The following is a 27,282-nucleotide window of genomic DNA, read 5'->3' as shown; positions in this document are numbered from 1 at the left end:
GAGAGGTGGGACGAATGAGAGGACAGGAGGGGGAACAAAGAGGTCGCCTCCAGTGGGACAAAAAGCCAAAGGCTTCAGTAGTTATCCCCTGTCCAAGGGTTGTCTCCTTGCTATCCTAGGAAGGGCAGGGTGGGAATGACCTCCAGTTTAAACCGGTGTTTGGAGCGGACTGGGCATAATCCTAAACCATCACTGTGTGTGTCTCCATCTCCTACCAAGATGGGCAGAGGTGGTTGCTGGGGTCCCTGGGAGAGGTGAGTACTGGAGTGCTTGGGGTGAGGTGGGTTCCGGGCAGAGATGGGTGCTAGGGTCCCTGGGTGCTTGGGTTAGGGGGCTGCTGGGTGCCTCGGAAAGGGGGGTGCTGGCGTTAGGGGGGTGATGGTGTCTGGGGAATGTGGGTATTGGGGTTAGGGAGATGCTGGGTGCCTGGGAAAGGTGGGTGCCGAGGCAAGGCTGGGGGTGCGGATCCACCCACGCCGCAGGGTTGTCTCTTCATTACAGCATAGGGGAGCCCAGCACCCGCTACGTCCCGGAGTGGGGGTCACGGAAGTAGTTCCTGGGGAGAACCGCGGCTCTTCGCCTTTAACGTGCGGACGGGCGGGGCCGCCGCGTGACGGCGGAGGGCGGGAGCGGGCGGAGGGAGGGGCGGTGCGGGGCTCCCGGCGCGGTGCGGGGCTCCCGGCGCGGTGCGGGGCTCCCGGCGCGGTGCGGGGCGCTGAGCCGGGCTGAGCCGGCACCCTGGGGCGCTCCGCAGGGGAGGCGCTCCCCGCCGCCCCCACCGCCGCCCAGTGCCCCCGCTGCCCCCCGCACCATGCCCGAGCAGCTCAGCGTGGCCGACTTCTTGGCCGTTGCCAGCGAGGACCTCGGTTCCCCGGCCGCCGCCTTTGCCTCCAAAATGCAGAAGTGCCGGGGGACCGTGGGGGCTCTGGAGGAGGTGAGCGAGGCCGGGGGGTGTGGTGGGGGGGGGGTCAGACTGCGCATCCCGCCTGGGAACATTCCCCGCATCCCGCCCGGGAACACCTCCGCACCAGTTGGTGCTATCCCTTGATGCTTGCGCCTCCCTCGGACTTGTGTTTTTTAGGGCCCACGCTTTCTTCCCGAGACTACGCTGGTCATCCTAAACGGTGGTTTGGGACCCTCGGATGGGGGGGGCCGTTTGCATCTTCCGAGCAGCCCTAGCGTACTTTTATGGGGGGGGCTAAGCCTGTAGAAATGAGCAAAGGCTTCTTTAAAGCTCCAAGTGCCCCCCCGGGGCCAGGACATATCCCCCAACATCTTGAGGCCAGGGCGGCCTATTTCCTTGTTTCTAGGGCCAGGGCATCCCCACCTGCCCCTCCTGGGGATCAAGGCATCCCTCCCTGGGGCCAGGGCATCCTTCTTTCCCACTGGGTCCAGGACACCACTCCTGTGCCAAGGGACCAGGACATGCCCCCAGAGAATCAGCCCCACATTTCTATCCACTATGGAGCTCCTGTGCTGGAGCCAGCCCTGATGGGATGTGGTGTCGCTGGGAGGTCTCTTCCTTGGGGAGTATTTTCAACCTCCCCCAAAGTCATCAGCAGCCTTTTTGGGAAGGGTGGAGGTGGTGGGGTGCCTTCGTCCTCCTTCTCCTGCCTGGAATAAAGGCAGTTTCCAGCTGGTCCTGTGGCTTTTGCCAACTCCTATTAGCTAAGGAATGACTTTGAAAGAGAGCCAGGGCTGGCAGGGAGTGGGGGGCCCCTGGTGCCAGGGCTGCTGGGATACCTGGGGGCAGTGGGATGCGTGTCCGAGGTCTGGCAATCTGGGAACACACCATGTAGCATCCTGGTCCCCATCAGCACATGCTGGTCACTGTCATGGATCCTCTTGAGAGTGGGGAAGAAGGAAGCATCTCTAGCCAGGAGGGAACAGCAGGAATTTTGTTTGGCTGCTTGGAGAGGCTGTGGTTAAGGGATGCAGGAATGGGGAGAGATGCATCCCTCGGGAATGACAGGGGGTATCTGGGATTGGCTTAGCAAAGCTCCATCAAGCATGAGAGATAGCTGGGAATCATGACTGCTGCACTGTATCTGCCATGGAGGGCACAGGGCTGAACCCTCCATGTCACTGGAGGCTCTGGGGAGGAGGCCAACCCGCTGCTGGATCTTTGGCATCTCCCTGGTCCCAGCACAAGGGGAGGAGGGCAATCTGAGCAAACCAGCTCCACGCTATCTTTGGAGCCACAACATGGCAACAGCATGAGGCAACGGGGAATAATCAGTGGTGTATTTGAGGATCACTGAGGGAGGGGAGAGACGCTCTGTAACCAAACTGAGCCATGATCTTCCCTGTCACCACCCCCAAATACTGGCAGGTGGCTTGGTGAGCAGGAGGGAGTGAAGGATGCTGGTCAAACTCCAGTGACTGCTGGGTGGGAAGGTGACCTGCCCACCAGGACCCTGGGACAGACCATGGCCACATGCACCCAAGATAGGAGTAGGTCTCAAATCAGGGGCAGGAGCGAGCCGGGAGAGGACTGGAGATTGCTGCTTAACACAAAGGAGACATCCTGATGCTGTCTGGAGCTATTTTGTGCCTCAGTTTACCTCCTGAGATTAAAGAGGGTGCTCCTCTCCCCAGGGTTTGTGGGACTTCAGGATCCTTGGGGCTGCTGAGAAGACAGAGCCTGAGGTCTCTGGAGTGGGCTTGGAAGGTTGAATCCAGCCCTTGGCGGTTGGTGCTGGCTGCTGTGTACACGTCAGAGGGGACTGGGCACCTCTGGGCTCGGGCAGGGTGACATGGCAGAGGCTGCTGGCAGATGAGCTCCCAGCTCACCTGTCCCCCAGGGCAGTGCCACATACTGCTCCTGGGCTGACAGCTTGGCACCCTGGCTCTGGCACCCGTGGCGGCTCCCTCGCTGGGTAGCGCGAGCCAGCAGCAGCAGGGGAGGCAGAAGAATGGCCTCCATTGAGCATCCTGCCTGAGGTCCCCAGGCTGCGAGCCCAGCTAGCAGTGGTACAGGTGTGCATTCATCCCTTCCTCCATCCCATGGGAAATTCCTCCTGCTGACATCCCTGTTGTGCCAGTGTCCTCAGCTGGCCCCTGACCAGACGCCCTTGAGCTGGGGGATGATGGGTGCCATTGGGGGCTCCAGACATCGCTGCCTCTCCACTCCTGAGCAGCCAAGGACCCTGTTCCCAGCAGCCAGCCTGTGCTGGGGATGCCAGTGCTGCCTGCAGGTGCCAGTGCACTGTACAGTGAGTCCCTCTGTTTACCACCCAGATGCTTGTCTCTGCTTGCCCTGTGCCCACTGGTAGACTCACGGGCCACTTCCTGAAAGCCCTTGTGTCTTTCCCTGGATCATCCCTGCCCTGCACCAGCCCTGCATCCTGCAGCTGTGAGCTGGCACCAAGATGAGCTGCTCTGTCCTGGACACTTGAAAGAGCATCTTCCCACATTTGCCCAGTGATGCTTCCAAAGCGTCTCATGCTACCTCAGTTTCCCCTTCCTAAGACTGCCAGGTTTGCAAGCCTGGAGCATCCAGGCATCCAGACCTGGGTTCCCCCAGAGGCAGGGAATATCTTTGCTCTGGAGAGTTGGTGCACCTGGATGTGACACAGAGAAAGGCCATGAGGGGCTTTGGTGCACTCCAACATTCTCCCCTCTGTAGATGCATTGCAAGACTCCCCTGAGCAGGGGGTTTGGCTCCCGCCTCAGCCCCAGTCTGCTCCGAGCCAGTTCATGCTGGCAGCATCCCATCTGACGAAGAGAACAGTGCTGAAGCTGGGCTGACCCTGCTGTCAGGAAATCAGCCTTGACATCAGCCTGAAAACCTTCAACAGAGCTCAAGCAGAGAGAGAGTCTCTTTATTGTAATTCCTCCGAGGTTTCATCCCTGCCCTTTCTGCTGTTCACGCCCTCTAAATATTTCCAGCCTGTTATCATGGCTCTGGTACCTGCAGCCAAGCCGCCCTTAACCCTTTCCTGATGCTGGGGCCAGCATCTCGGATGCTCGTGCTGGCAGCACCACAGGCCCTTGCCCTTGGGTTGAGTGGGGTGAGTTTGTCATAGTGCTTGGTGGGGTTGAATTTGTTGTGGTGCTTAGGGGGCAAATCAGGGCTATACAGGTAGGAAAAGATGGGGGGATGGGGAGAGCTCCAAACCAGAGCAGGATCTGGGTGATGATCTGGGCTGCAGGGAGACTCGTGGTGCTGGGGACCATGGGGCAAGATCATGCATGAGCTGGGGGGGTTTGGAAAGCCACATTGCTTGTTGTGGGATTGTTGTGGTTTAGCACACAACCAGCACATGGGTTTATGGGATTTAGGTTCCCATCAGCAGGACGTGGGTCCTGTCTTTGGCTCTATGGGGAGCCGAGCATCCCCACACATCTCACCTGACATTGTTCTGAGCCATGGGGATGGGCTTATGTGCTATATGACGCTTCAATTCCTCCTTGGTTGAAACAGTCCCTCCAAGAGCCAGCGAGGCATTTTCCATGCTTAATAGAAGCTGCTGGGATCCAAAGAGCCTCTTACCTCCTCCTACTGTCTTGCTCAAACCCTCCTCTCTGGGGCCATCCAAAGCCCTGCCTGGCAGCAAAGCTATTGGGACCACAGCCCTGGCAGGGAACTGGCTGGACAGTGTGGTTCCAGCATCCCAGGATGCCTCCAGCTCTTTTCCCAGCCCTTGGAGCTTGGATCCCACCCCGCACATCTGCACAGTAGAGTTGCAGCCTTTCCAAGGGCCAGCTGGGCTGGGGGAGTGGCAGCCATGCTTGGCTAATGAGCTCCATTTGTTTTCTCTCTTTGCTATTGCAGAGCCTGGATGGGGACCAAGCTGTGCTCCAGAGGATCAGGAAATATGTGAAAGCCATTCACATCTCTGGGCTCAGTGAGTTGGGCTTCGGGAGATGATGGGCATTCCCAGAGCAAGGGGCTGGGGGTGTGTGATAGTCCCACCCTCCACCAGCAGTGGTCACACTGGGCAGCCATGGGTGCTGGTGAACCTGGGGGTATTTGCTGCTTGGGTGCTACCAGCCTGCCAGTCTGGAAACATGCTAAGGTGCCAAAAATGGTCTTAAAATTGTATAAAGAGGGAAATGGAGAGCCTTAGGAAGCTTGTTTTGGACATCCCAGTGCTGTTGTGCAGCAGGATCAGTCCAGCTTTGCTGCAGAGGTGGGTGGCAAACCCAAAAAAAGTACAGAGGTGGATGCTAGCTGCTGGTGGAACCTCATGATGTGACCTGATAATGTGCATAGATGCCAAAAACTGTCTGAAATATATATAAAAGGGAAAACTGAGAACCTTAGGGAAGTTGTATTGGGGCACTGCTGCTGTCCTGCATTAGGATCAGGCCAGCTCTGTTAGAATGGGATGGAGAGATGGTGTGACCCTGATGTATCAGGTGCTGCAGGGTCACCCCATGTCCCTCTTTGGTGTCTCTCCATACAGCTCATGTGGAGAATGAAGAACAGTACAGCGAGGCCCTGGAGAACTTTGGCAACAACCACCTCTCCCAGAACAACCATGAGCTGTCTACAGGCTTCCTAAACCTGGCCGTCTTCACCCGCGAGGTCACTGCACTCTTCAAGAACCTGGTAAACTGTCCCAATCCACATGGATTTGGAATCCCCCACCAACCAGTGCAGCTCCCCTCCTTCCAGTTTAGCTGCCCTCCACCACGTGCAGCAATCCCTACCTCCTACCCTGGGCTCAGGGACACATTCCCAGTGCTCTCAGGCCATCTGATACCCCCGTTACTGGATTTACAGCTCACTCCCAGCTCCCTGGGGCCATTGACACTGGGATCTGATGGGAAGCTAGGGCTGCTATTTTCATTTTTCCCTTTTTTCTTGCTTTCTGTTTTTTTTCTCACATCAATTGCATCTCTGATCTTGCTTGCCAAGAGTAAATCAAAGCCACGCTGGGCTGCACAGTGGGGCCATGGGGAGCAGGCAGAGGCGGCTGTGAGCCGAGCCAGGAATGGCTCCGATAGAAAACTCAGGTCCTGAATGGAGCTGGGTTCATGCATTGGCCCAGCAGCAAATCCCTGGGGGGTCCCATGTGGCCCCCTCTCTGTTCACTTTCAAATCCCCCTCTCCAAAGAGTGTTTTTGGCCCCTGGCTCTGCTTCAGGAGGAAATTGATTTCTGCTGCCCTTCCCCCAGCAAGAATTTCAGAGTTTTGATGTGTTCCTCTCCCAGTTACCCCAATCTGGGCCTCCCTGCTCCTCCCCTTCCCCATCCTGGCTGTCATAGCCTGCTGGACTCCCGTGCTCCAGCAGGCCTCTGCAGAACTGTCCTGATGGAGGAGTTGGACCAGTTCTGAGGGTCCCCACCTCCTGCCCCATGTGCTGCTGAGTGAGTTCTGTGCCAAAACCAGATACAAAAAGCTGCTTCCCCTCCTAAAGTCTCCGTGGAGCTCCCCCATTACCCCTGGTTTGGGGGTGGTCCTATGCCCTGGGGCTAGGTTTCTCCTCAGGTGCTGCAGAGGACCAAAACCCTTTAAAAGAAATCTGGGTGCACTGGGGAAGTCCCATGTAGGTGCTGGAGCTGCTTTCACAGCTCTAAAATGGGGCGCTGCTCCGTGCATGGAGGGATGCCAGGACAGCAGTGGGCTCCTGTGTCCCTACCCCAGACCCCTGCACAGCACTGGTAGGGATAGAGGTGGCTGCACTGCTATCCCCAGGTCCCAGCAAAGGGAGGCATTTTGAGAAGCCCCTTGTGCATGGGTGAGCTCTTTGTATCACAGGACCATGGAGGGGCTGGTCGTGTTGCTGGATGCTGGGGACGGGAATGGGGACAGGGTTGTGGTGTCAGTGGGGGAAGACAGCTTTGTTGTAGGCAGCTGTGGCGCTGGTGTGGTTTGTGGGAAGAGCCACATTCGTCAGACATCTTGCAGCCAGTTCCAACAAGCCCCAGCGTGCCCTCTGCCAGGATCCTGGATCCAGCCACCCTTCCACCCTCTTTAACTCTTCCTGGGGCAGTGACGGAGTTGGGGGGAGGTCCCTGGCACCGAGGAGGACCTGGGGCTCTAGCTCCTTGACTTCCCTCACCGAGGGGTGACCCTATCTGTACCTTCTGCAGGTGCAGAACCTGAATAACATCGTGTCCTTCCCCCTGGACAGCCTGTTGAAGGGGCAGCTGAAGGATGGCCGCCTGGTAAGTCCTGTCCCCAGGGTCATTTATTTGGCGACACTCTGGAGCAAGACCTCTGGTATGGATTCAGCTCATGCCTGTGGCCAGGAGAAGGAAGGAGCTAGCACCAGGGCCTGGAAGGAAGCAGTGAGCGTTGGGAGTGACACAAGTGAGGGGTGAAGACCTGGTAGGGACACCCGTCACCCTCAAGGGGTGCAGCAATGCAGAACAAAGCTCTTGGCCCCTTTAGTGCTACCGGCTCTTCTGTTTTCCCTGACAGTTGCTATCCCCCTTTTCCTTTGCCACAGGATTCCAAGAAGCAGATTGAAAAGGCCTGGAAGGATTATGAGACCAAAGTGTAAGTAACATGCTGCCTGTGGCAAAATCTACCTAATCCCACTCTGCACAAAGGTGTTTTGTCCCTGGGCTGGAGCCAGGCACCGATGGTGCCAGTTTGTCATGGGGAGGGTTCTGGTCCAGCTTTTCCCAAAAGGGCAAGGGAGAGGGGCTGGAGAGGGCTTGGAGATGTTTCTCCTAATCCCATCCCCCTGTAGCCTCCTGCATGGGACACCCCTCAGAGCAAGGATGTCCTCAGCCCAGCTCCATCCCATTCCACAGGGGAAAGATGGAGAAGGAGAAGGAACGAGCCCGCGTGGCCGGGGTCATCCCGGCGGAGCCAGCAGCAGCGGAGGTGGCCGAGGACGCGCAGAAGGAGCGGCGGCTCTTGCAGCTCCACATGTGCGAGGTGGGGGCTGTGCCGAGGGGACTGGGGACCTTCCCCCCTCCCAGGAACAGAGTCCTGGGGCCACTCTGCTAGAAGCTGTGCAGGGACATCAGAGCCTCTCCTGGTATCTGACACCAAAGCAGCCCCACCTGTGTGCTGTGGGAGACCCTTCTCCATGCCCTTCCCCCTGTGCCCCTGCATGGTCCCAGCTCAGGAATCTCCATCCCATCCCATCCCATCCCATCCCATCCCATCCCATCCCATCCCATCCCATCCCATCCCATCCCATCCCATCCCATCCCATCCCATCCCATCCCATCCCATCCCATCCCATCCCATCCCATCCCATCCCATCCCATCCCCCTGTTGAGGTCCCTGTGGGATGCAGCTCCAAATGGCACCCATGGTGCCCCACAAGGATGACCTGGGGGTTCCTTCCATGTCACCCCAGCCCCATTCCTGCCCTTCCTTGGGTGGCATTTGGGTAAAAAGTGAGCTTTTTGGCTAACATCCGTGAGGTTGGCTTTGTGGTTTTTGCCTATTGTCAAAACTGCTCCTGGCTTCAATGAAGGGGGTCACAAGTCACCCCAGATCCTTGTCAATTCTGGGTCCTTGCAGTCCATGCTCAAGAGGTCAGATGGGAATAAGGGAAGGAGACTCAATTTCAAAGCCCTGTGGCAAGGAGGAACCCAAGTGTCCTGGCTCCAGACCCTCAGCAGCCCCATAAACCTCGAGGATGGCAGAGCAGGAAACCAGCCTGCCATGGGGTGTCCCAGAGGTCTCCCATGTTCCTGAGGGCCAGATCCTGGTGCTGCCCCATGCCCACCCAGCAAAGAACAGGGGTTGTGGGTAGGAAGCTGTGCCTGCCTCGGAGCTGGGACCCAGCCAGATGAGTCACTCCCTTGAATAGCTCCACTGTGGGATAAATAACAGCACATGGAGAGGTGGGAGCTGGAGCAGGGCATGTGCACCCATGTTTCTGCATGCATGAGAGCTGCTGCTGGCCCTGGAAATGGGAGAGCATTTCTTCTAGGGGCTGGGGGCCATATGATGCACACAGGTTTATTGGAAAGTGAGTTTTGCTACTTCCAGGGTCCTGTTTCACCCCATGGGGTGGTGGTGTCTCCCGGTCGTGGGCCATCTCACACCCTGAGGGCTGTGGGAGCAGTTGGACACAGGCCTAGGGCTGCTGGGAGCATCCCTTTGTTCACAGGTCCCAGCCAGCGCTGCCTGGGATGCTCTGCTGCCACTGGCACTGTGGGATGCGGGTGGCAGGGCAGGGACATCCCAGGGGAGCTGCACATATGTGGCCTTTTCTAGGAGGGACGTGCTCCCTGACATTGCCTTGGGCTCTCCAGCTGTCATGGAGCACTTTATAGCCGTGCCCAGTCCAGTGGCCCCTCAGGGTGTCTGCAGTGCCTGGGGCATGGTGAGGCTCCATTCCAGGAGCTCTGTCTCACCCTGGAAAGCCCCCAGAGCTCAGGGCTGCCTCCCCCTCCCCTTGCTCCCCACTCAAAACTATTCCAGCAGTGGAGAGGAGCTTGCAGGGGTAAAATCTCTCCCCCCCCTTTTTTTGCTTAGGGTGAGCGAGACTCTGTGTGTTTCCTTCCCTGCCTGCAGCTGATGGATGGGTTTGATGCATAAAGCTGAAATTCCCCATCCCACGGGGCACCTCAGCAGACCTCCAGCGCTGGTGTGCTGCAGGTGCTCGCTTCTTGGAATCAAATTTTTTGGGAATAAAAGGGCCATATCTTAAAAAACATTTGGCCTTTTTTGTTGTGTTTTTTTCTTTCCTCCACAAGCTGCCTTGAGTTTTGGTTATTTATTAACTCCAGAAGTGAGGCTGGAATGAGCAGTGGGAGAAGCATGCTTGGCTGGAAAGCCTGGAGGCCTGCCTCAGTCCTTGAACTTTCCATGTCTTGGAGGACTTCCAGAGCCAGGTTTTTGAGGGTGGTCCCCAGTGAGCTGCCTTCAAATCCAATATCATGACTTGATTTCTTGAAACCCAGCCAGTGTTTTAACCTTCCTCCCTGTGCTGGGAAGGGAATCAAGGGCTAGGCAGGCTCTTGCTCTTTCCTCTGGGATATTTTCAGCTGGTCCTTGTCTCTGTCACCTAACCAGGTGTCTTCTCCCCCTCCAGTACCTCCTAAAAGCCAGAGAGTCTCAGATGAAGCAGGGACCAGATTTCCTGCAGAGCCTCATCAAGTTTTTCCACGCTCAGCACAAGTAGGTGCCACCTGGGTCAAAATGGGGCTGGTTGTCACCCTTGGGTGGTCCCACGAGGGTCTGGGGTTTTCTGCTCTCATCCCAGAGCCATAAAGCTCTTGGTGGAGATACTGGGCAGAGGCCATCACTTTTCAGTTTTCTCTGGGGAGTTGACATCTGCTTTGTGGTCTTGAGGAGCTGTAATCTTGTCCATGGGGCAGTGGGAGGGGCATTGGCTTGAAATGTATCTGATTGTTTGGTTTCTGGATAGATTTCCAGGGATGAGCTCAGCTGAGCAGCTCTGGCATTAGCCATGGGGCTTGTAACGAGGGTGTTTGGAGTGAGGATCAACATCCCCTTGCCTTTCCCGGTTCTCTGTGAGGGTGGAATAGCAGTGTGTGGGAGTCACCATCTCCTCCAGCTCTCAAGTTGGGGAACTGAGGCAGGTTGAAACAGTCACTGTGGTTAAAAGCATGTCTTTGGCTGGGACTGTGACCCAGGGACCCCCCCAGAATGTGGTTTTTGGCAGCACTGCTCCCCAGTGAGTTGAGCTGGGATTAAACAAGAGGCCAATCCTGCATGCCAAACGCCCCAAATATTTGGGGTATCCAAACCTCATGGGCTAGGCTTGGCCTTTGCTGGGCTCTCTCCAGATCCCTGTAGCCAGGGAGCCACAAAGCAAGTACCAGGGAGGGGATCAGCATGATCTCCTGCCCCATTTTCTCTTAAAACCCTCTTTTTTCCTCCATCTTCCCCATCTGCATCTTAATCACCCTCAACAAACACCCAGTTTCTTCCAAGACGGCTGGAAGGCTGCCCAGAATCTCTACCCCTTCATTGAGAAGCTCGCTGTGTCCCTGCATGCGGTAAGGCCTTCACGCTGCCCTGCAGTGCCCTCGGCCTGTCCCCCGGGATGCCCCCGTCCCCCTGCCAGCCCCGGGGAGCCCCTGTGCTCAGGGCAGCCCTGAGGGCAGCTGCTCCCTCTGCAGCTGCGCCAAGCTCAGGAAGAGGAGGTGAAGCAGCTCACGCAGACCCGCGATTCCCTCCGCAACATCCTGCAGCTGGAGAACAAGGAGGTGAGACCCCAGGATGGGCAGGGAAGAGCTGAGAAGGAGTATTGGGAGGGTGCTGGGTACCCTGGGGTTAGTTTGGGAGAGGGAAGCTCGGTTAACCTTTCCAGGGACCTGGAGACATTTGGATGCTGGGAGGGCACGGGGCTGTCTGTCATCTTCTGGACACACTGCACGCCCGTAAGGACAAGGTCACCTGGGGCAGCAGCTGCCTCTGTGCCTCTCACTTTGCTCTTTTATTGTCTTTTTTTCAGGAAAACTTGAACAGGAAGAACTCTGGCAGTGGCTACAGTATCCACCAGCACCAAGGCAACAAGCAGTATGGGACAGAGAAGTCAGGATTCCTGTACAAGAAGAGTGATGGGTGAGGATGAGTGTTATCCCGGAGAGTTCTTGGCTTCATCTTGATATTGTCAGTGCTCATGGGAGGCCCCAGAGCTGAAATCCAGCTCACAGGACATTTAGTGTTTTGTGAGTTGGAGAAAGCATAACCCCATGTCCAGAACTCCCATCAGGCCTCTGCCATGTCTGGTTTGGGATGTGGATGTGGGTGATTGCAGCTGTGCAATCCTCACTCCTCCTCTTCCTCCTTCTCAGGATCCGCAAAGTGTGGCAGAAGAGGAAGTGTGGTGTGAAGTACGGCTGTCTGACCATCTCCCACAGCACGGTGGGGAGCGTGGGGACTGCAGCCCCGACCCTTTTTTGTGCACCCTTTGGGGCTTGGTGTCCACTGGATTTCAGGTTTAGTTTTGCCAAAACTGATCACAAATCTGCCCGGCTTAAAAGTCAATGCAGGATGAGACAGGACGGTTTAAAGAAAGTCCCCCATGTCTGACAGGGGTCCAGAGGTGGTGTCCCGTGTGTGACAGGGGTCGCGAGGTGGTGCCCCGTGTCTGACAGGATCCGTGGGCGAGGAGGGCGATCTGGCGCTGGAGGGGAGGGGAGGGCTGCCGCCTGGCGGTGGAGGCTGGAAACTGCAGGAGGGACGGAGGGACCTCTTGGAGCCGTGTTCCCCTGCAAAGGGTTCCTGTTCTTCTGAAATGAGTCAGACAGGGTCTGATTTGCATGGTAATCCCAAGAGAAACCATCTGTGGTGGTGGGTGTACCACCACAGTTGCCACTGGAGATGGTGATGCCCATCCCTTGGTGATGCCCATCCCATTCGTTCCTGGTCCTTTAACCCACCTTGGTCCTCTCCCCCTGCAGATAAACCGTCCCCCTGTGAAGCTGAACCTCCTCACCTGCCAGGTGCGGCCCCATGCTGAGGAGAAAAAATGCTTTGATCTGGTGACACGTGAGTACCTGGGATGAGGTGCAGTGGCTGGGGTGTAAGGTGTTTGACCTGGAGGTGGAGGCTGTGGTGAGACCTCTCCCTTTTTGGAGTGGGTTTTCCCTCTGAAACACAGTGGCACCCTCTTTAAAGCCTTGTAATCTGGCTCAGGGTGTCTTCCTGGCTGTCTTTACAGATGAAGGACCAATCTCTTCGATGAGTGCTAGAAAGCTGAGACAAAAAGAGGTTGTGACAGGGCTCAGGTGATGCGAGAGTGATGTGCAGTGATTTAATTTGTAATTAAGCAGCTCCTTTGAAGAGATTTCAGCTGATTTCTCGGCATCCCTAGACCACAGAATCCTAGATTGGTTTAGGTTGGAAGCAATCTTAAAGACTGTTTTGTTCCACACCCACACCATGGGCAGGGATATGGTTCCACTAGACCAGATTGCTCCAAGCCCTGTCCAAGCTTAAACAATTCAAGGGATGTGGCAGACACAGCTTCTCTCACCTTCTCTCCTCTCTCCCCATCCCTGCAGACAACAGGACGTATCACTTCCAAGCGGAGGATGAGCAAGAGTGTGTTGTGTAAGTGCCACAGCCCATCCCTCCTCCTTGACGTGCCAGATCCTGCTCTGCCTTCCTCATCCTCCTCTTCCCCTCCCTCCTGCCCAGGTGGGTCTCAGTGCTGCAGAACAGCAAGGATGAAGCCCTGAGCAATGCCTTCAAGGGGGATGGGGGCAGTGGCGAGGTGGCAGCAGGCACCGGGGTGGACGGTGGCATGCAGGAGCTCACCAGGCTGGTTATCAGCGAGGTGAAGAACATGCCAGGAAACAAGCAGTGTTGTGACTGCGGTGCCCCAGGTATGTCAGGGCCTAGGGTGTCCCCCCGCCCTGGGTGTGAGTCAGAGGTCATGGGGGTCACAGCATCTTTGGGGGCTGGCCGTGGTGCTGAGACCTGCCCCGCTCCCACTGCAGATCCCACGTGGCTCTCTACCAACCTCGGCATCCTGACGTGCATCGAGTGCTCTGGGATCCATCGGGAGCTGGGTGTGCATTATTCCCGCATCCAGTCCCTCACTCTGGATGTTCTCAGCACCTCCGAGCTGCTGGTAAGCTGCTCTCTGAGCCCAGAGATCTCCTGGCCCCTGGGAACCACCCTCTGTGTCTCCCAAACTCCTGACGCAGGATTCTTTCCTTCTCCTCCATCTCATCTGTCCCCAGTTTGCTCCAGGGCTTGCAAACTTGCCTCAGTTTCCCCAGCGCAGTGGTGCAGGCGAGGGCCTTGCTGAGCAGGGGGCTGCTGGCAGCTCCTCGGGATTTTCTCTCTCCTAAACCAGATTTCCACTGCCTTAAGACAGCTTCATCCTGGCAAAGATGCTGCTCTGGGAAAGCCCTAGGTGGATCCAATGAATTCCTTCCTTCTGGGATGGAATCTGACTGGAACAGGGTGAGTGTGGCCAGGAGGGCTCATGTCCCTCTCTTCTCCTCTCTCCCTAGCTGGCTGTTAGCATTGGGAACACTCGTTTCAATGAGATCATGGAGGCTGCACTACCCACACAGGACTGTCCCAAGCCTTCAGCCAGCAGCGATATGTGAGTCAGGGACTTGGGTGTGCTGGGAGGAAGAGGAGGAGAAGGAAAAGGAGTGCATGGCATGTGCCCTGTTCTTGTCCCCGTGCTGTCACTGTCCATCTAAGACAGCCCTGGGAAGAGGCATCCTGGTGTCATTGCTGGTTTGTGGTGGGGATCTGCACCTCTTTGGAGGCTTACCCTTGATCCTGAGGCTTCAGGAGGAGGCAGGAGCACAGGGCTCCACACCCCGTCTCCATGCCCATCCGAGCCCCCATTCTGGCAGGGCTGCGCGCAAGGAATACATCATGGCCAAGTACATGGAGCGACGCTACGTGCAGAAAAGCAGCCAGGACAACCCCCACGGCCTCTGGGAAGCCATTCAAGCCCGTGACCTTCTGGCCCTGCTCAAGGCCTTTGCCGAGGGGCATGACCTGACCAAGCCCCTGGCCAGCCCTGAGGGTCAGGTGAGGCCTGCACCTGACAGGGGATGGATTTTCCCTCTCCGGGTGGCTGTGCTCTGGGTTGTCTTGGGCTTTGGGAAGGGATATGCTGATTGGAAGATGAGCATCCTTAGGTCCAGCTTTCTTCTCTCCTACACATAGGAGATGAAGCATTGTTGAGGCCAGCTCTCCTCTCCCTTCCATATCTTGGGAGATGAGCATACATGTGTCCAGTGCTCCTTTTCCTTTCATTCAGGAGGCAAGATGAGCATTCTTGGATCCAGTACTTCTTTTCCCTTTATTCTGAGAAAAGATGAGCACTCTCAGGGTCATCTCTCCCTCCCATCTCTTGGCAGGATGCAGGCGAGCTGCCGCTGCACATGGCCGTGCGCCACGCCGACAGATCATCCCTTCCCTTGGTGGACTTCATCATCCAGAATGGGTGTGTCCCCAAGGCCTCCCAGTATTCTCTGCCCTCTCCCTCATGAGAGGAATGTACAGGGTGCTTGTAAGCCTTGACTTTCCTGCTGTTGCTCCTGCACAGGGGAACACTGGACCAGGTGACGCAGAATGGGAACACGGCCTTGCACTATGGTGCACTCTATAACCAGCCCAACTGCCTCAAGCTGCTTCTGAAAGGGAAAGCCACCTTCACCACAGGTATGAGCTCGGGATGGGGGTTTTGGGGTTCTTTGGTGGGAGTGGTAAGGCTGCAACTTGGATTTGTCCCCCTTTTGTCCCTTGGGCAGTGAACGCGGCGGGCGAGACAGCTCTGGATGTGGCGAGGAGGTTGAAGTACAGCGAGTGTGAGGAGCTGGTAGGTGGGGTGGAGGAATGGGGGAGAAGCTCAGAGTGGGGAGAGGGGACCAAGTGCCTGAGGAGGGCTGGCATGAAGGCGGGGGGCTTCTGGAACATGTCCCTCCAGTGCTGAGACCCCTGTGGGCTGGCCCATCCAGAGATCCCCCTGACCTGCCCCATCCCTCTGGCAGCTGGAGCAGGCGCAGGCGGGGAAGCTATCCCTGCAAATCCATGTGGACTATGACTGGGAGCCCCCATCAGAGTTCCCCTATGACAGTGAGGATGAGCTAGAGGAGAAGGTACTGTGGGGATGATGGTGGGTACTGTGGGATGGTGGGGCCTCCACATCCCCAGTAAGAGAGCTGGGGGACTGCAGACCCTTTTGGGGGGCTGGTGGCAGTGGGACATCCCTGGAGCTGTGTGTGTACCCCCAGGTGAGCCCCCTCCAGCGCTCCTTCAAGGGCACACCACCACTGGCCGCCAGCCCACTACCTGCCTGCCCCCAGAGCCGTTGGAGCTGCATGGGGATGGACATCACCAACAAGACCTACGAGAGCATCCTGGTGCCCTCGCGCACTGCACCCCGCCGGGCTCACAGCGAGGAGATCCCCCCGCCGCTGCCCCTCAAAAACCCTACACGGGGCAGCTCTCGCCCCAAACCCAGCCACAGCCCCACCGGTGAGTCGGAGTTGGGGGTCATCATGGTGGGGCTGTGCCTTCCCCCAGAGACCAAGTTTATTGTCTCCATTGCGTGTGTTCCCCCAGAGCGCCCTGAACTGCCCCGGCAGGCATCGGAGCCCCACTTCTCTGGGCCAGTGGAGGCAGTGGCACCACGCAGCCTGCCCTCTGCCAGCAGCACAGGTGCCCTGGATGGCACCCCCAGCACCCGCAGCCCCACTGAGAGCCAGCGGGCAGCGTACTGGGAAACCCGCTCCGAGACGGACACGAGCAGCAGTCGGCGGGGGCCAGAGCTGAGTCCCCCACCCACACAGCCCCTGCCAGGCAACACAGTCCCTGACATCCCCCCTGTCAAGTTTGGGTAGGGACCCTGCTCCAGACTGCGGTTGCACTTGATGTTGGGGGATCATGGCACAATGCTGGTGGGTGAGCTTCAACCACTGCCGCCCCCACGGGCGTGGAGAATTGCTGTGAAGCAAAGGGGTCCTCACCCTCTGGGATCTCCAGAGAAACTGATGGTGACCTTGGGACGCAGGAGGAGACAAGGGCAGCTGTGGGGATGCTGGGTTGTTGTTGGAGACAATGATGCAGATTATTTGTGAGGACATCAAGATCCTCTGCCCATTATCATATGTATTTTTTCTCTCCTTTGGGAAAATGTGGTGGGATGGGCTCATTTGAGGGAGTTTGGGTGCTGGGGACCCTTTTCATCAGCATCCAGGGGGCTGTGGGTGAGATCCAGGTCCCATGGGGGAAGCCCTGACCTCTCTGAGACCTCGTAGGATGGAGAACAGGGTGGGGGAAGGCAACAGCAGAGTTGGGGTGACATTGTTCCCACTGTCACCCACAGCTCGGAGAGCACCCGCTCGTACCGGCGCATTGGTGGCATGGTGAGCAAAATGGGGTCGGCTGGGTCCCCCCAGAGCCCTGGTGGCCCCGAGGACCCTGCTCTCAGCAAGGTGCCCCCTGTGCCCATGCCCAGAAGATTTGCTCCGGTAGGTGCAAATCCTCCTCTGCATCCCCAAGCATCCCAGCTCCTCTTATCCTGGGGTGGCAGATGGAGTGATCAGGGGGTCCTATCCCTGTTACCACCTTTTGGATGGCCTCGGGGGGGTCTGTCACCCCCTTCTGATCCCATTTCAGGCCAAGGGGAGGCAGAAGCGGGTAAAGGCAGTGGCTGACTGCAAGGGAGACAAGGCACGAGAGCTGACCTTCTCCAAGGGGGAGGTCATTGTGGTGACACGGGAGGAGGACGAGCAGATCTGGGTGAGTCACCATGGCACAGACAGGTGCTGGGATCCAAATCCTGCTCCTTTTTCCCCTCCAGTTCTCTTCTGAAGGAGGCTGGGTTTTTCTGGGGGGGCACAGACTTCTGCCCCATGTATGCATGGAGGAGGGCTGGGAGGGCTCTACGGATTTGTCACCGCAGCTTTGCCTCTCTAAATCCCTGTTGGAATTGAGCAGGGAAGAAGTTCTGGGGCTGATATTTCGAGATAAGACTTGCACTCCCCTGAACCCTCTTTCTGCACCCTCAGGTCGGCTTCATCGAGGGTGATGGCTCCCGCACTGGAGTCTTCCCTGCCAGCTTCGTCCACCTCTTGCAAGACTGACCATGTGGGGGTGGCCCTGTTTGTCACTGTCCCATTGACTGGGAGTAGAGCCAGCTCCCTGCTGGGGACTTGGTAGAGCCAGGCCACAAGGGACATGTGCCCAGGATCCTGGCATGAGACCACTGTCCTCCAAGGGGGCCCAGAGATCCCCTGCTTTGGGAAAACTGTCCATGGATGGCAGCAGTAGGGAGCTGAGGAGCAGAGAATGGACATGCTCACTGCACTGGTGGGCTGAGGTTTCTGTGCCAGCCCCTGCTCCTGCTGCTCTTCTGTCCTTCCCGTGGTCTCTGCCCATCCCTTGGGTTTTCTTCTTCCTTCTCTGAAAGGATTTTGGGATGGGGGAGCTGTATTTGGTATCCCCCTCCCTCTGCCAGATAGTCATGAAGCCTCCTCCTCATCCTGGGGACAGCCATGAACCACCAGCCTCCTTCTGTACCCCAACTGTGAAGCCTTTGGGATGGGCAAGAAATAGGAGAGGGGCTTTTTTTTGTGTCCGTCCCCTACCCCAGGTTCTGGGAGGGGCCTGGACTGGTGGAGTTCGGGGGTGCTCCAAAGCTTCTCCAAAACTGGTAGCGAAATGCCAGGTGGTACCACAGAGCCCCTGCCCCATGTCCCTCATGTGGGATGGGTGCTGGATCACTGCCCCTTCCCTGGGGGGGGTCTCAGAGGGGGTTTTACAACTTTTTCTAGGACCAGCATACCCCTGTAGCAGGGGCCCCCATTTCTGTGTCAAATGCTTCATCTCAAAAATCTTTTTTTAAATGTTTCCTGTCTGATTTCTAATAAACCATCATTTTTTAAGCACCTGGGAGTGTGTTTGGGGGTACAACCCCTGCCCTGGCCATCCCCAGCATGGCAATGCTGCTAATGTGTCCCCAAGGCTCCCAGTCACTGGCATCTGTGATCACCCTTGGGGTGTGTAGGGCTGGGCTGGGACAAGGATCCAGAGCAGGATGCTCATCCTACAGCCACCCCATGTGAGTGCTGGAGCAGGGACAAGCAAGGATGGCAAGGTTGTAGTCACCTACATATCCCAATGGCCTGTGCCCCGTATTGCTGCCTGTCCAGCCAGGCCTGCGGGGCTCCGGCTCCGGCCCTAGGCTGGCACACCATCAACTGGCTCTGCTGCCACTGCTGGAGTACCTTCTCTGCTGCACTTCAAAGACTGCAGCGTGTCGTTTGTCATCGCACAATCATGGAATGTTGGAAGGGGCCTTAAAGATCGGTTTGTCCATCCCCTGGTGTAGGGGGGACACCTTCCACTAGACCAGGTTGCTCCAAGCCTGTCCATCCTGACCTTGGACATTTCCAGGGATGGGATATTCTCAGTACCAAAGCACTCCAGTATGTGGAGTACTGCAGAATAAGAACTATTCCTGTATACTGGAATTCCACGTATAGCGGAATGTTCCAATGCACGGAGTATAAAGATTATTCCCCCAGGGATCTTGCTGCTGGATCAACTTTGGGAAAAACGGAGCTTGCGGCACACTGTACCCCTGCCCCTGAGGATTCCCTAGCTCAGCTATCCCGATGGCAAAGCCCCATCTCGGGCCCTGTGCTTCCCCGGGCTCCCCTGGCCGCGGGCTGCGCGCCCTGGAGCGCCCCGCCGTGCGCCTCCCCCGCTCCTGCAGCCGTGCCTCTCGGCTATATTTAGCCCTCCCCTGGGCTATTTTGCTTTCCTGGCAGGAGTTTGTAACCGGCCGGGACAGCCCCACCTCCTTTCTGCTTCTCTCCCTTCCTTCTCTTCCCTTCCCGTCCCTTTCCCCCTTTTCCCCCCCTCTCTGCTCCCGCCCACCCCTCTGCCCGGGACCCCCATGTCAGCAGTAGCCAGCTGTGCCTGCAGCCAGCGTCCTGCTCTGCTGGAGCCCCCACCATGGGGCCCGCTGAGGAGCTGGTCCGGATTGCCAAGAAATTGGATAAGATGGTGGCCAGGAAAAGCACGGTAAGGTGGCTGAGCTCGTTGGGGCGTGTGCGCGTATTTAAACACGTACGTATTTACACGTGCACATATTTAAACACATGCTTATTTACACACTTGCTTGTTTACATGCATGTTTGAATGTTGTGTGGCTTGGGAAAGGAGGGGGTTTGCTTTTCACACCCCTCACGTTGTCTCTGGAGGCACGGAGTGGGTTTAAGGGGTGCTGCCTGTGTCACCCAAGCCCAGCCTCAGGACATCATAGTCAGCACCCAGGGGATTTAATTTTTCTGCTGATTTGGGGCTCTCCTGGACCCCATTGCTCCCAGACACTGGGATTTGGGGGTAAGGGGGCGTTTTCCCCATGGGTGGCAGCTCCTGACACTGCTTGGCAGTGCCGGATTGTGGGTGACAGGTGTTTGGCCCCCAGCCTGTGCACCAACACCCGATCAGTGCCAGGGCCAGAGGCTCGTGTACAGGCAAGGAAAAGCTCTGGGCTGGGGGATGTAAGACCCTCAGTGCACCCTCGGGCACAGCCCTGCCTGTTTCACAAGTGTGCAAAGGGAGGGGAAGGGGTCAGACACTGTTTCCGGGGTGTTTTTGGTGGTTGTGTTCTGGGGGAGCCAGGATCCAGCCCTGCCACCCCTTGTGCCAAGTGAGGATTCTGGTGAGCCAGTTACATGGGCCAAGCCCAGCTCTCCGAGTTAATATTTGACTGTTTCCACTGGCCTTTGCCCTGACAAGGTGCAGGCTCCTGCCTGGCGGGGCAGCACTGCCGTCTCCATGGATCTGGTGGCTTTTTGGGATACCAATGCTCGGTATCAAACTAGATCCCATGGCTCTGCTTGCTGCCAGGAATTACCCAGGGGTCAAGGGACAGGGGTGTTCCACAGCTCTCTTGCTGCACTTTGGGATGGGACAGAGCCAGGGTCCACCTACAGCACAGGAATGTCCCTGCACCCATCACACTGGGGGGATCAGATCCAGCCCCTCATGGTGGGACTCCATGGAACAGTGTCCCCAGGGGGGAATACCTGGGAGCTGGCGTCTGCTGCTGGGGCTCTAAAAATACCAAGGGTGAGGAGGAGGAGAAAGAGAGGGAGGAGGAGGAAGGCTCTATGCTGGACTATCTTTATCCCAGCTGCCACTGCAGGGTATCAGGAAGAAATCCTGGGGCTTGTGTCCCATGGACCTTCACACCCCTGGGTGGGGGACACTGGGAAATCCCCCAGCTGTCCCTAACTCCCACCAGCCCAGATTTTTCTTACAGATGGGGGTTTTCCCAAGTTTTAAGAAAAGCTCATGCTACCCATCTGGAAATGTGACCTGGTGCTGGGATGGTCCAGCACAATTTGGGTGTGGGCCTTTTCTATCGGTGTGAGAGGGTCGGGCAATGCCAGGGAGCAGCCCAGGGCTGCTTTGGGCTGTCATGCCCTTCCTGGTGGGGCCTGGTGCCTCCTCAAGGGCTCCTGTGGCTTCTCCCTGCTGTAGGAAGGGGCACTGGATCTGCTCAAGTCCCTTACCAGCTACACCATGACCATCCAGCTGCTCCAGGTGAGGGGGTTTGGGTGGGGGGACACCCCATGGGGTAGCTTGTCCTGTGCCCTGTGCTAGCCAGCACATCCCTAAGGATGTGCTCCTGGTGTTTGTCCCCAGACCACACGGATTGGAGTGGCTGTGAACTCAGTGAGGAAGCACTGCTCAGATGAAGAGGTGGTGGCCTCAGCCAAAATCCTCATCAAAAACTGGAAGCGGCTTCTGGGTGAGTGATGCTGAAGGGAGACGAGAACTCCCCAAAGCCTCAGGCCTCCCTGAGCCATCCCCACACCTCAAGCCCCAATGCTTTCTGGGGGGATGGAGTGGAATCAGTCCAGAGCTGGGACGTGCAGGCTCCTATAATCTGCAACCCAGATTTTTCCAAGGGCTTGTTTTCCCTCTGGGATAGAGTGGTGTAACTCAGTGAGTGCCCCACCAAGAGCTGAGCATCTCCGCAATCATTCCCCACCCCAGGATGCAACTCTGCAGGTGCCCTGTGCTGGTTTGGGCTGTGACTGTGACACCCAAATCCTTCCCACAGAGTCCACCACCACAAAAAAAGAGAAGGATGCAGGTAAGAAGAAGGAGAACGACACAGATGGAGACAAGGAGAAGAAGAAGGGGCTGGATGTTTCCAGCTGCCCCAGTGAAGGGGTGAAGCACAGCAAGAATACAGCTGAGAAGCACAGAGAGAAGCACAAGGAGAGGTGAGGCCTCCTGCCTGCTGTTGGGGGACACTGGGGCCAATATGAGACCACCCTCTGCTTGGTCCTTAAGAGTTTATCCATCTCTGCCTATCCATGGATGCTGGCAGCACCTCTGGAGACCAAACTGCCTCTGGGACCGCACCAGGGCAGATTTTGGAGGAGGGAGAATTGGCCATTTTCTATTTTCCCTTCTCTAAAACTAGGTCATTTTGGACAGTGCTCATCTGACCCCTGCTCTCTCTTCCTTATCCCTAGGAAGCCCAGCAAGTGTGACTCTCATGCCACCACCACCCAGGGCCACTCTGCCGATTCCAGCCCGGAGAGGTACCTGCTGAAGGATGCCCTGACCCTCATGCCAGGCTCTGCCAGGCACTGCCAGCCCAGAGGAGGCTTTGCCAGCAGCCTGGGGTGGGGCTCAGGGATGGGGGATGCAGATGGACAGCATCCAGCTCACAGGTTGCCAGAGTATGCTGGGTTTGCTGAGAGCTTCTCTCCCTTCCTTTGGGCCTCCGTGGTGAAGAGAGTCCAGTGATGGCAGGAGCCCCACTGCATCCTCCAAGAAATCACCTCAGGATGGCAAGAAAGAGCGGTGGGTGCTGGGCTGGGTGAGGATGGGAGAGGCCAGACCCTGGCCCCTCACTGGGTTGTGCTTGGGGTGTGGACCCACCACTTGTCCCAGTCCCTGCCCTCTGACATGGGGCTTGTCCTGCCAGGAGAGCCTCTGCTGACTCCAAGTCCTCAACCGTCTCCTCCTCTTCCTCCACACAGAAGAGACTGTCAGGGGAGAGGTAAGGAGAGGGTGTCCCTGGGCAGCCTGGGGATGCTTCTAAGGTCCTCCTTGGGGATACCATGACCATGGAGGGGGTGAGAAGTGGCTGGGAGCCCTGATCCTGCCCCAGCACTGGGATATTTTCTGGGAGGAGCAAATGGAGATTCCTGTTGGCTTCCGAGTGAGTGCTCTCATCGATGTGCTGATGCCTGAGGTCCTGCCACCAGTCCCTGCCCCCTGTCCTGCCTGCCCTGTCTCTGGTATCATCCCCACTGTCCTGTTTCGTGCCACTCCCAGGAGAGCCTCTGTGGGCACCAGCCTTTCTCCAGCTCCCACCAGCTCCCAGAGAAACTCCAGTGACAGCAAGGAGGAAAGGTAGGACAGAGGAGGAAAGGTAGGAGAGACCCACTCCACTTCCAAGGGACCCCGTCAGGTCCCTGCGGCTGTGCCAGGACCCTACCACCTGCCCGTGCCCCTCCATGTGCCCCTGCAGAGCCAACAGCAGCAAAGTCAAGCCTGAGGTGCCGCGCACCCCCAGCAGCCCCTCCTTCTCTGCCAGCCCCTGCTTCCTGGCCCCCTGCTACCTCACAGGGGACTCGGTGCGGGACAAGTGCATTGAGATGCTGACGGCTGCACTGCGCATGGACGGTGAGCAGTTCTGAGGGTGCTGCACCCCAGGCTGGGCTGTTTCTCCTATGGGACAGTCCTGATAGGAGCATTCAGCCCCGAAGAAAAGAAAAGGAGCTTGGTAGGGTCTCTGATAAGGGAGTTGGATGTGAGGACGCATCTTTACGGTTCAAAATGGGTAAAACTAGGTATTTTAGAGATGGAGGGTCTGGGGCAAGTACAGGGGGAGAGGTGAGATTTTTTGAGGGAGGTACAGTGAGATCTGTGGCTGGTTTCACACTTGGAAGTCGCCCCTTAACCTCTCTACCCTTCAGACGACTACAAGGAGTTCAGTGTCAACTGCGAGAAGATGGCATCGGAGATTGAAGACCATATCCTTTTGGGGGCTACGGATCCCCAGGTTTAATCTGCTGGGGGGGTGTACATGGGCTCAAGAGTGCTGCTGGGGACAGGACAGAGGGTGACAGGCACAAGGAAGAGGGTGACAGACTCTGCCGTGCTCGTTGCCTGCAGAGGGAGCCCAGACCTCAGTGAGAGGATGCTGAGGCTAAGGCTGAAGCTGATGCTGAGCATAGCGTCTCCTGAGCACTGCCTTCGTGCAGGGGAGTGTGTGTGCTCCCCCCATCCCCTCTGGTCAGGGACCTGCCTTCATCCCTGGGGAAATAAATTCAAACCCAGCCAAATCTTTTTCCATGAGCCTGCTGTAGGTGCCCGTGTCTCCTGCCAGAACCAGTCTCTCACAATGTCCAGGCTGTGCCGTGCTGGAAGAGATGGAGCCACCTCTGCCCACCCCCAACTCAAGGCTTGGGGTTCTTCTGGCAGCCCCCTGAGACCAGGACCAACTCGAGGGTGGTTCACCTCCTGGGTGCCCTTTTTGGTGCCTCCCAGACTCTGTGCCTAAAGCTGCTACATCAACCTGTCCATATCATGTTCTTTGGGAGGAGGGAGTAGACAGAGTCCTCTGCACCATGAACTTTTGTCCCAGCACAGGGCTTGGTGATAGTCCCTGAGCCCCATAGCTCTGTCTGGATGTCAGACATTCCAAGGCAATGCAAAGTCATTTTCCTCCCCACATCTCAAGCTGTGCTTCATCCTCTTAAAGCCAAGGATGGGGACACTTCCCACAGGGAGGAAAGCCCCAGCGAGATCAGCCACCTCAACGTGACCATTGGCCCTGGTGACAGCAGCACCCAAGCTGGCATCCCCGTGTTGATTCCTTGACAGACCCCACATATCTTCCAGGAGCTGAAGAGCACAGACATGAAGTATCGCAACCGGGTGCGGAGCAGGATCAGCAACCTGAAGGACCCCAAGAACCCTGGTCTGCGGAGGAATGTGCTGTGTGGGGCCATCGAGCCCAGCCTCATCGCCCGCATGACTGCTGAGGTGGGCACTGGGGTGCATGGGGCTGGTGCCCCTGGATCTCCTCCATGCTGCCTCTGTGGTGCCCAAGTGCTGGGTCTTGGTTTGGTGCTGTCCACAGTGGGGTTGTCCCAGCACTTCCCTGTCCCACCCCAGCGCTGAATGAGACACGGGGAGCATTAGGAGAAAGCTGGCAGCACTGCTAGGACCCTTAAAGCCCTGCAGACCCCCAGCCTATCACAGATCTGGCTGTGGGATGTCATACGGGCAGGAATCAGGCTGGAGTCTCCCCAGTTGTCCTCAACCAGAGTCCACAAATCAGGCTCCTCAGAAGCCCGGTTTCTCCTGTCAGGAGACAGATCCCTGCAGACAGCAGTTTTAGTTTGAAGATGGGGTGATTTTTTTCATCAGGATGGGTCTAAACCCTCCAGCAAGCACAGACAGCAGGATTAATCTTGTTTTGGGAGAGGATGGGGAAGGTGCTGGACTGTGGTACTTGGATGTGAGCAGAGTCATGGCCACACTGACCCATCTGGGCCAATGCTGCTGGCAGGAGATGGCCAGTGATGAGCTGAAGAAGCTGCGGAATGCCATGACCCAGGAGGCCATCCGGGAGCACCAGATGGCCAAGACAGGTGGCACCGTCACTGACCTCTTCCAGTGTGGCAAATGCAAGAAGAAGAACTGCACGTACAACCAGGTCAGGCCTGGTCTGCAGGGGAGCTTGGCTTGGGGGATGCTCTAAGGGTCTGCACTGAGGCGGTGCTGCTCCACCCCAGGTACAGACGCGCAGTGCCGACGAGCCCATGACAACGTTCGTGCTGTGCAACGAGTGTGGGAACCGCTGGAAGGTCTGTAACCATCTGGGGACATGCTCTGGGCAACCCACCCCTTTCCTAGCCTTCAGGGGTAGCAGAGCCCCCTGAAGTGGTGCTCTGGGTGCTGGGTGAGGGCTTACCACCTGCCCTGGACTCTGCTTCTCCTGCAGTTCTGCTGACGCTGCTGGCGATTGGGCTGGAGGGAGCGTGGTGCCAGACAAGCTGCTGTAACACCACATTGGGCAGCTGGGTAGGGGAGGAAGAGTCAGGGTGGCACCAGTCCCTAAACCCCAACTCCTCGTACATTTGCACTGGGCTCCCTCAAACATCCTGGGGACCTGGCCTTCGGCTATGTCAAGTTCACTCGAGAAGGTCCCTGTGAATTCAGTGGTTCTTCCCTGCAAATACCTGCCCTTTGATTGGGGTGGGCTGGGATCCCACTGGGAACAGACTCATTCTGTGCCTGGGAGCTGAGGGTGGCAGAGGGCCAGGTAATAACCCAAACACCTTCTTCCTCACCTAAGTGCACACAGAGGGAGGGGAGAGACATGGAGGGGACAGAGTGGGTGCAGCATGTCCAGATGCTATTGGGATGCCACTGTGCCCCTCTGCTCTGTGACAAATGGACCATCCAGCCTGGCTTGAAGGCACCATGTCCCAGGAAAGAAAGAAAGATTGCAGAGCAAGGAAGAACCCTTCCAGCCAGAGTAATAAAGGTGTGAACTGTCTCTGCAGCACAGACTGTTTCCTATGATGGGTTTGGGATGTCTGTCTCAAGTTTATAGCTCCCCAGCTTTAGCCTCAGGGTTGTGGAGGGTACTGCTCCCATGCCTGCATGAGCCAGCGCGTGAGAGCAGAGAAGGACAGTGAAGCTGTTAATTAACCCATCATTAATTTTTTGGTCTTGCGCTGGTGTGAATTTTTTCACAGGCCGTGCCATTTGTACCCAGACTTGGGTGCTAAACCCTCCGTATTTGAGGGCCCCCACCACTCTTGAGGCCCCTGAAAGAGCTCTCTGGGCTGTGGTGCTCGTTAACACTCTGAAGTGATTAATGAGCCTCCAAGGCAATTATTTACCCTTGTGACAGTGTGTGTGGCTGCAATTAAGGAATATAGTGGATTGTAGGGGATGAATAAAACATCAGTGTGACCTTGAGGTGTGAGGGGAGCACAGGAAGGGCAGGACTGGGGCTCCCAGCCATCCCCAGGGCACTGCAGGGCATGTTTGCCTAGGACAAGGTTGAAATAGGGGGATTTGGACTTATTTTTTTTGCAGTCCAGTCTAATAAAGGTGTTTAAGTGACACCAGAGGGAGCCAGATTCCAAGCATGTTATGATGGCTCTCCTGGCATCCCTTTGTGTCCTTCACAAGAGCCCTCAGGACCTCTGCTGCAGCTCCAGCCCTATGTGGTGCTGGTCGAGACCATGCAATGATGGAGAGGCCCTTACAGTTCCTGCCAGGGATTGATTTACCCACCCCGAGGCTCCAGGTTTGGATGCTCCAAAGCTTCAGCAGAGGCTGGTGTTTCTTCCTGCCTCTCCCTGCCTATCTCTGCATGAATCACAGGATCATTTCAGTTGGAAAAGACCTCCAAGATAATTGAGTGCAACTGCTCTCCCAGAACTGCCAAGCCCACCACTAACTACATGTCCCCAGTGCCACATCAACATATTTTTTAAATCCCTCCAGGTCACTCCAAGGAGATGCTGAATCTTCTATCCGATGGAGTTTTTATATTCAACCTCCAACTTGCACCACTTTAAACAACCCCACAGAGTGTCCAGCTCCAGCCAGGCTTCCCCGGGAGGGGACAGCCACTGCTGCTGCGGCCAGACCACATCCCTTCCCCAAAGACTGCACTCAGCCACCTCAGGGACACCCTGTTCCACAGAATCTGGCACATGGCCAGTTTTACTTTGCAATCCTGGCTGGCCCAGGGGTCACCACACCATACTCCAGCTCCCCCAGCTCACCCGCAGCACGGGGCTTTGCCGCTGCCCTTCTCCCCCGCATTTTTCCAGCCTTGAGAAAACAATCAGAACTTTGCTGTTCTGTGGTTTCCTTGGCAACCCCATTTC

General features: G+C 57.0%; 2 protein-coding genes across 5 annotated transcripts; both read left to right on the top strand.

The window, feature by feature from the left end:
- The first annotated feature begins 706 nt into the window (after positions 1 to 706).
- Positions 707 to 18,267, top strand: ASAP3 (ArfGAP with SH3 domain, ankyrin repeat and PH domain 3). Of its 2 annotated transcripts, XM_059868452.1 has the most exons (26): positions 708 to 934; positions 4,778 to 4,850; positions 5,412 to 5,557; positions 7,045 to 7,119; positions 7,404 to 7,453; positions 7,714 to 7,840; positions 9,960 to 10,045; positions 10,815 to 10,890; positions 11,014 to 11,100; positions 11,349 to 11,458; positions 11,692 to 11,761; positions 12,301 to 12,388; positions 12,904 to 12,952; positions 13,040 to 13,227; positions 13,342 to 13,475; positions 13,864 to 13,958; positions 14,221 to 14,401; positions 14,734 to 14,819; positions 14,922 to 15,037; positions 15,127 to 15,194; positions 15,367 to 15,474; positions 15,610 to 15,853; positions 15,941 to 16,214; positions 16,704 to 16,848; positions 16,997 to 17,119; positions 17,389 to 18,267. In XM_059868452.1, the coding sequence occupies exons 1-26, from the start codon at positions 812 to 814 to the stop codon at positions 17,461 to 17,463; spliced, it is 2,997 nt and encodes a 998-aa protein (XP_059724435.1). In that variant the 5' UTR covers positions 708 to 811; the 3' UTR covers positions 17,464 to 18,267. The 2 variants fall into 2 exon arrangements, with proteins under 2 accessions (XP_059724436.1, XP_059724435.1); XM_059868453.1 differs by lacking the exon at positions 15,367 to 15,474 and having other exon boundaries at positions 707 to 934.
- Positions 18,268 to 19,178: 911 nt separating this feature from the next.
- TCEA3 (transcription elongation factor A3) lies at positions 19,179 to 25,931 on the top strand. 3 transcript variants are annotated; one of them, XM_059868458.1, is made up of 14 exons: positions 19,181 to 19,408; positions 20,876 to 20,938; positions 21,041 to 21,146; positions 21,462 to 21,627; positions 21,883 to 21,951; positions 22,148 to 22,216; positions 22,341 to 22,415; positions 22,694 to 22,771; positions 22,890 to 23,044; positions 23,338 to 23,399; positions 24,260 to 24,409; positions 24,939 to 25,085; positions 25,165 to 25,236; positions 25,374 to 25,931. In XM_059868458.1, the coding sequence occupies exons 1-14, from the start codon at positions 19,340 to 19,342 to the stop codon at positions 25,380 to 25,382; spliced, it is 1,290 nt and encodes a 429-aa protein (XP_059724441.1). In that variant the 5' UTR covers positions 19,181 to 19,339; the 3' UTR covers positions 25,383 to 25,931. The 3 variants fall into 3 exon arrangements, with proteins under 3 accessions (XP_059724439.1, XP_059724440.1, XP_059724441.1); XM_059868456.1 differs by lacking the exon at positions 25,374 to 25,931 and having other exon boundaries at positions 19,179 to 19,408; positions 25,165 to 25,326; XM_059868457.1 differs by lacking the exons at positions 20,876 to 20,938; positions 25,374 to 25,931 and having other exon boundaries at positions 19,179 to 19,408; positions 25,165 to 25,326.
- Positions 25,932 to 27,282: the final 1,351 nt, after the last annotated feature.

This window comes from Haemorhous mexicanus, chromosome 27 (genome assembly GCF_027477595.1).
Source record: "Haemorhous mexicanus isolate bHaeMex1 chromosome 27, bHaeMex1.pri, whole genome shotgun sequence".
In the NCBI taxonomy this organism is placed as follows: Eukaryota; Metazoa; Chordata; class Aves; order Passeriformes; family Fringillidae; genus Haemorhous; species Haemorhous mexicanus.
Note: the sequence above shows the minus strand (reverse complement) of the source record. Positions and strands in the feature narration are given on the sequence as shown.

Bases quoted from the DNA above. Each gene is read 5' to 3' on its own strand.
- TCEA3 (XM_059868456.1), top strand. From the start codon at position 19,340: ATGGGGCCCGCTGAGGAGCTGGTCCGGATTGCCAAGAAATTGGATAAG. The intron at 21,628-21,882 runs GTGAGGCCTCCT...CCTTATCCCTAG, and splicing joins AGAGAGAAGCACAAGGAGAG to GAAGCCCAGCAAGTGTGACT. The intron at 21,952-22,147 runs GTACCTGCTGAA...TCCGTGGTGAAG, and splicing joins GCCGATTCCAGCCCGGAGAG to AGAGTCCAGTGATGGCAGGA.
- ASAP3 (XM_059868452.1), top strand. From the start codon at position 812: ATGCCCGAGCAGCTCAGCGTGGCCGACTTCTTGGCCGTTGCCAGCGAG. The intron at 15,038-15,126 runs GTATGAGCTCGG...TCCCTTGGGCAG, and splicing joins GAAAGCCACCTTCACCACAG to TGAACGCGGCGGGCGAGACA. The intron at 17,120-17,388 runs GTGAGTCACCAT...CTGCACCCTCAG, and splicing joins AGGAGGACGAGCAGATCTGG to GTCGGCTTCATCGAGGGTGA.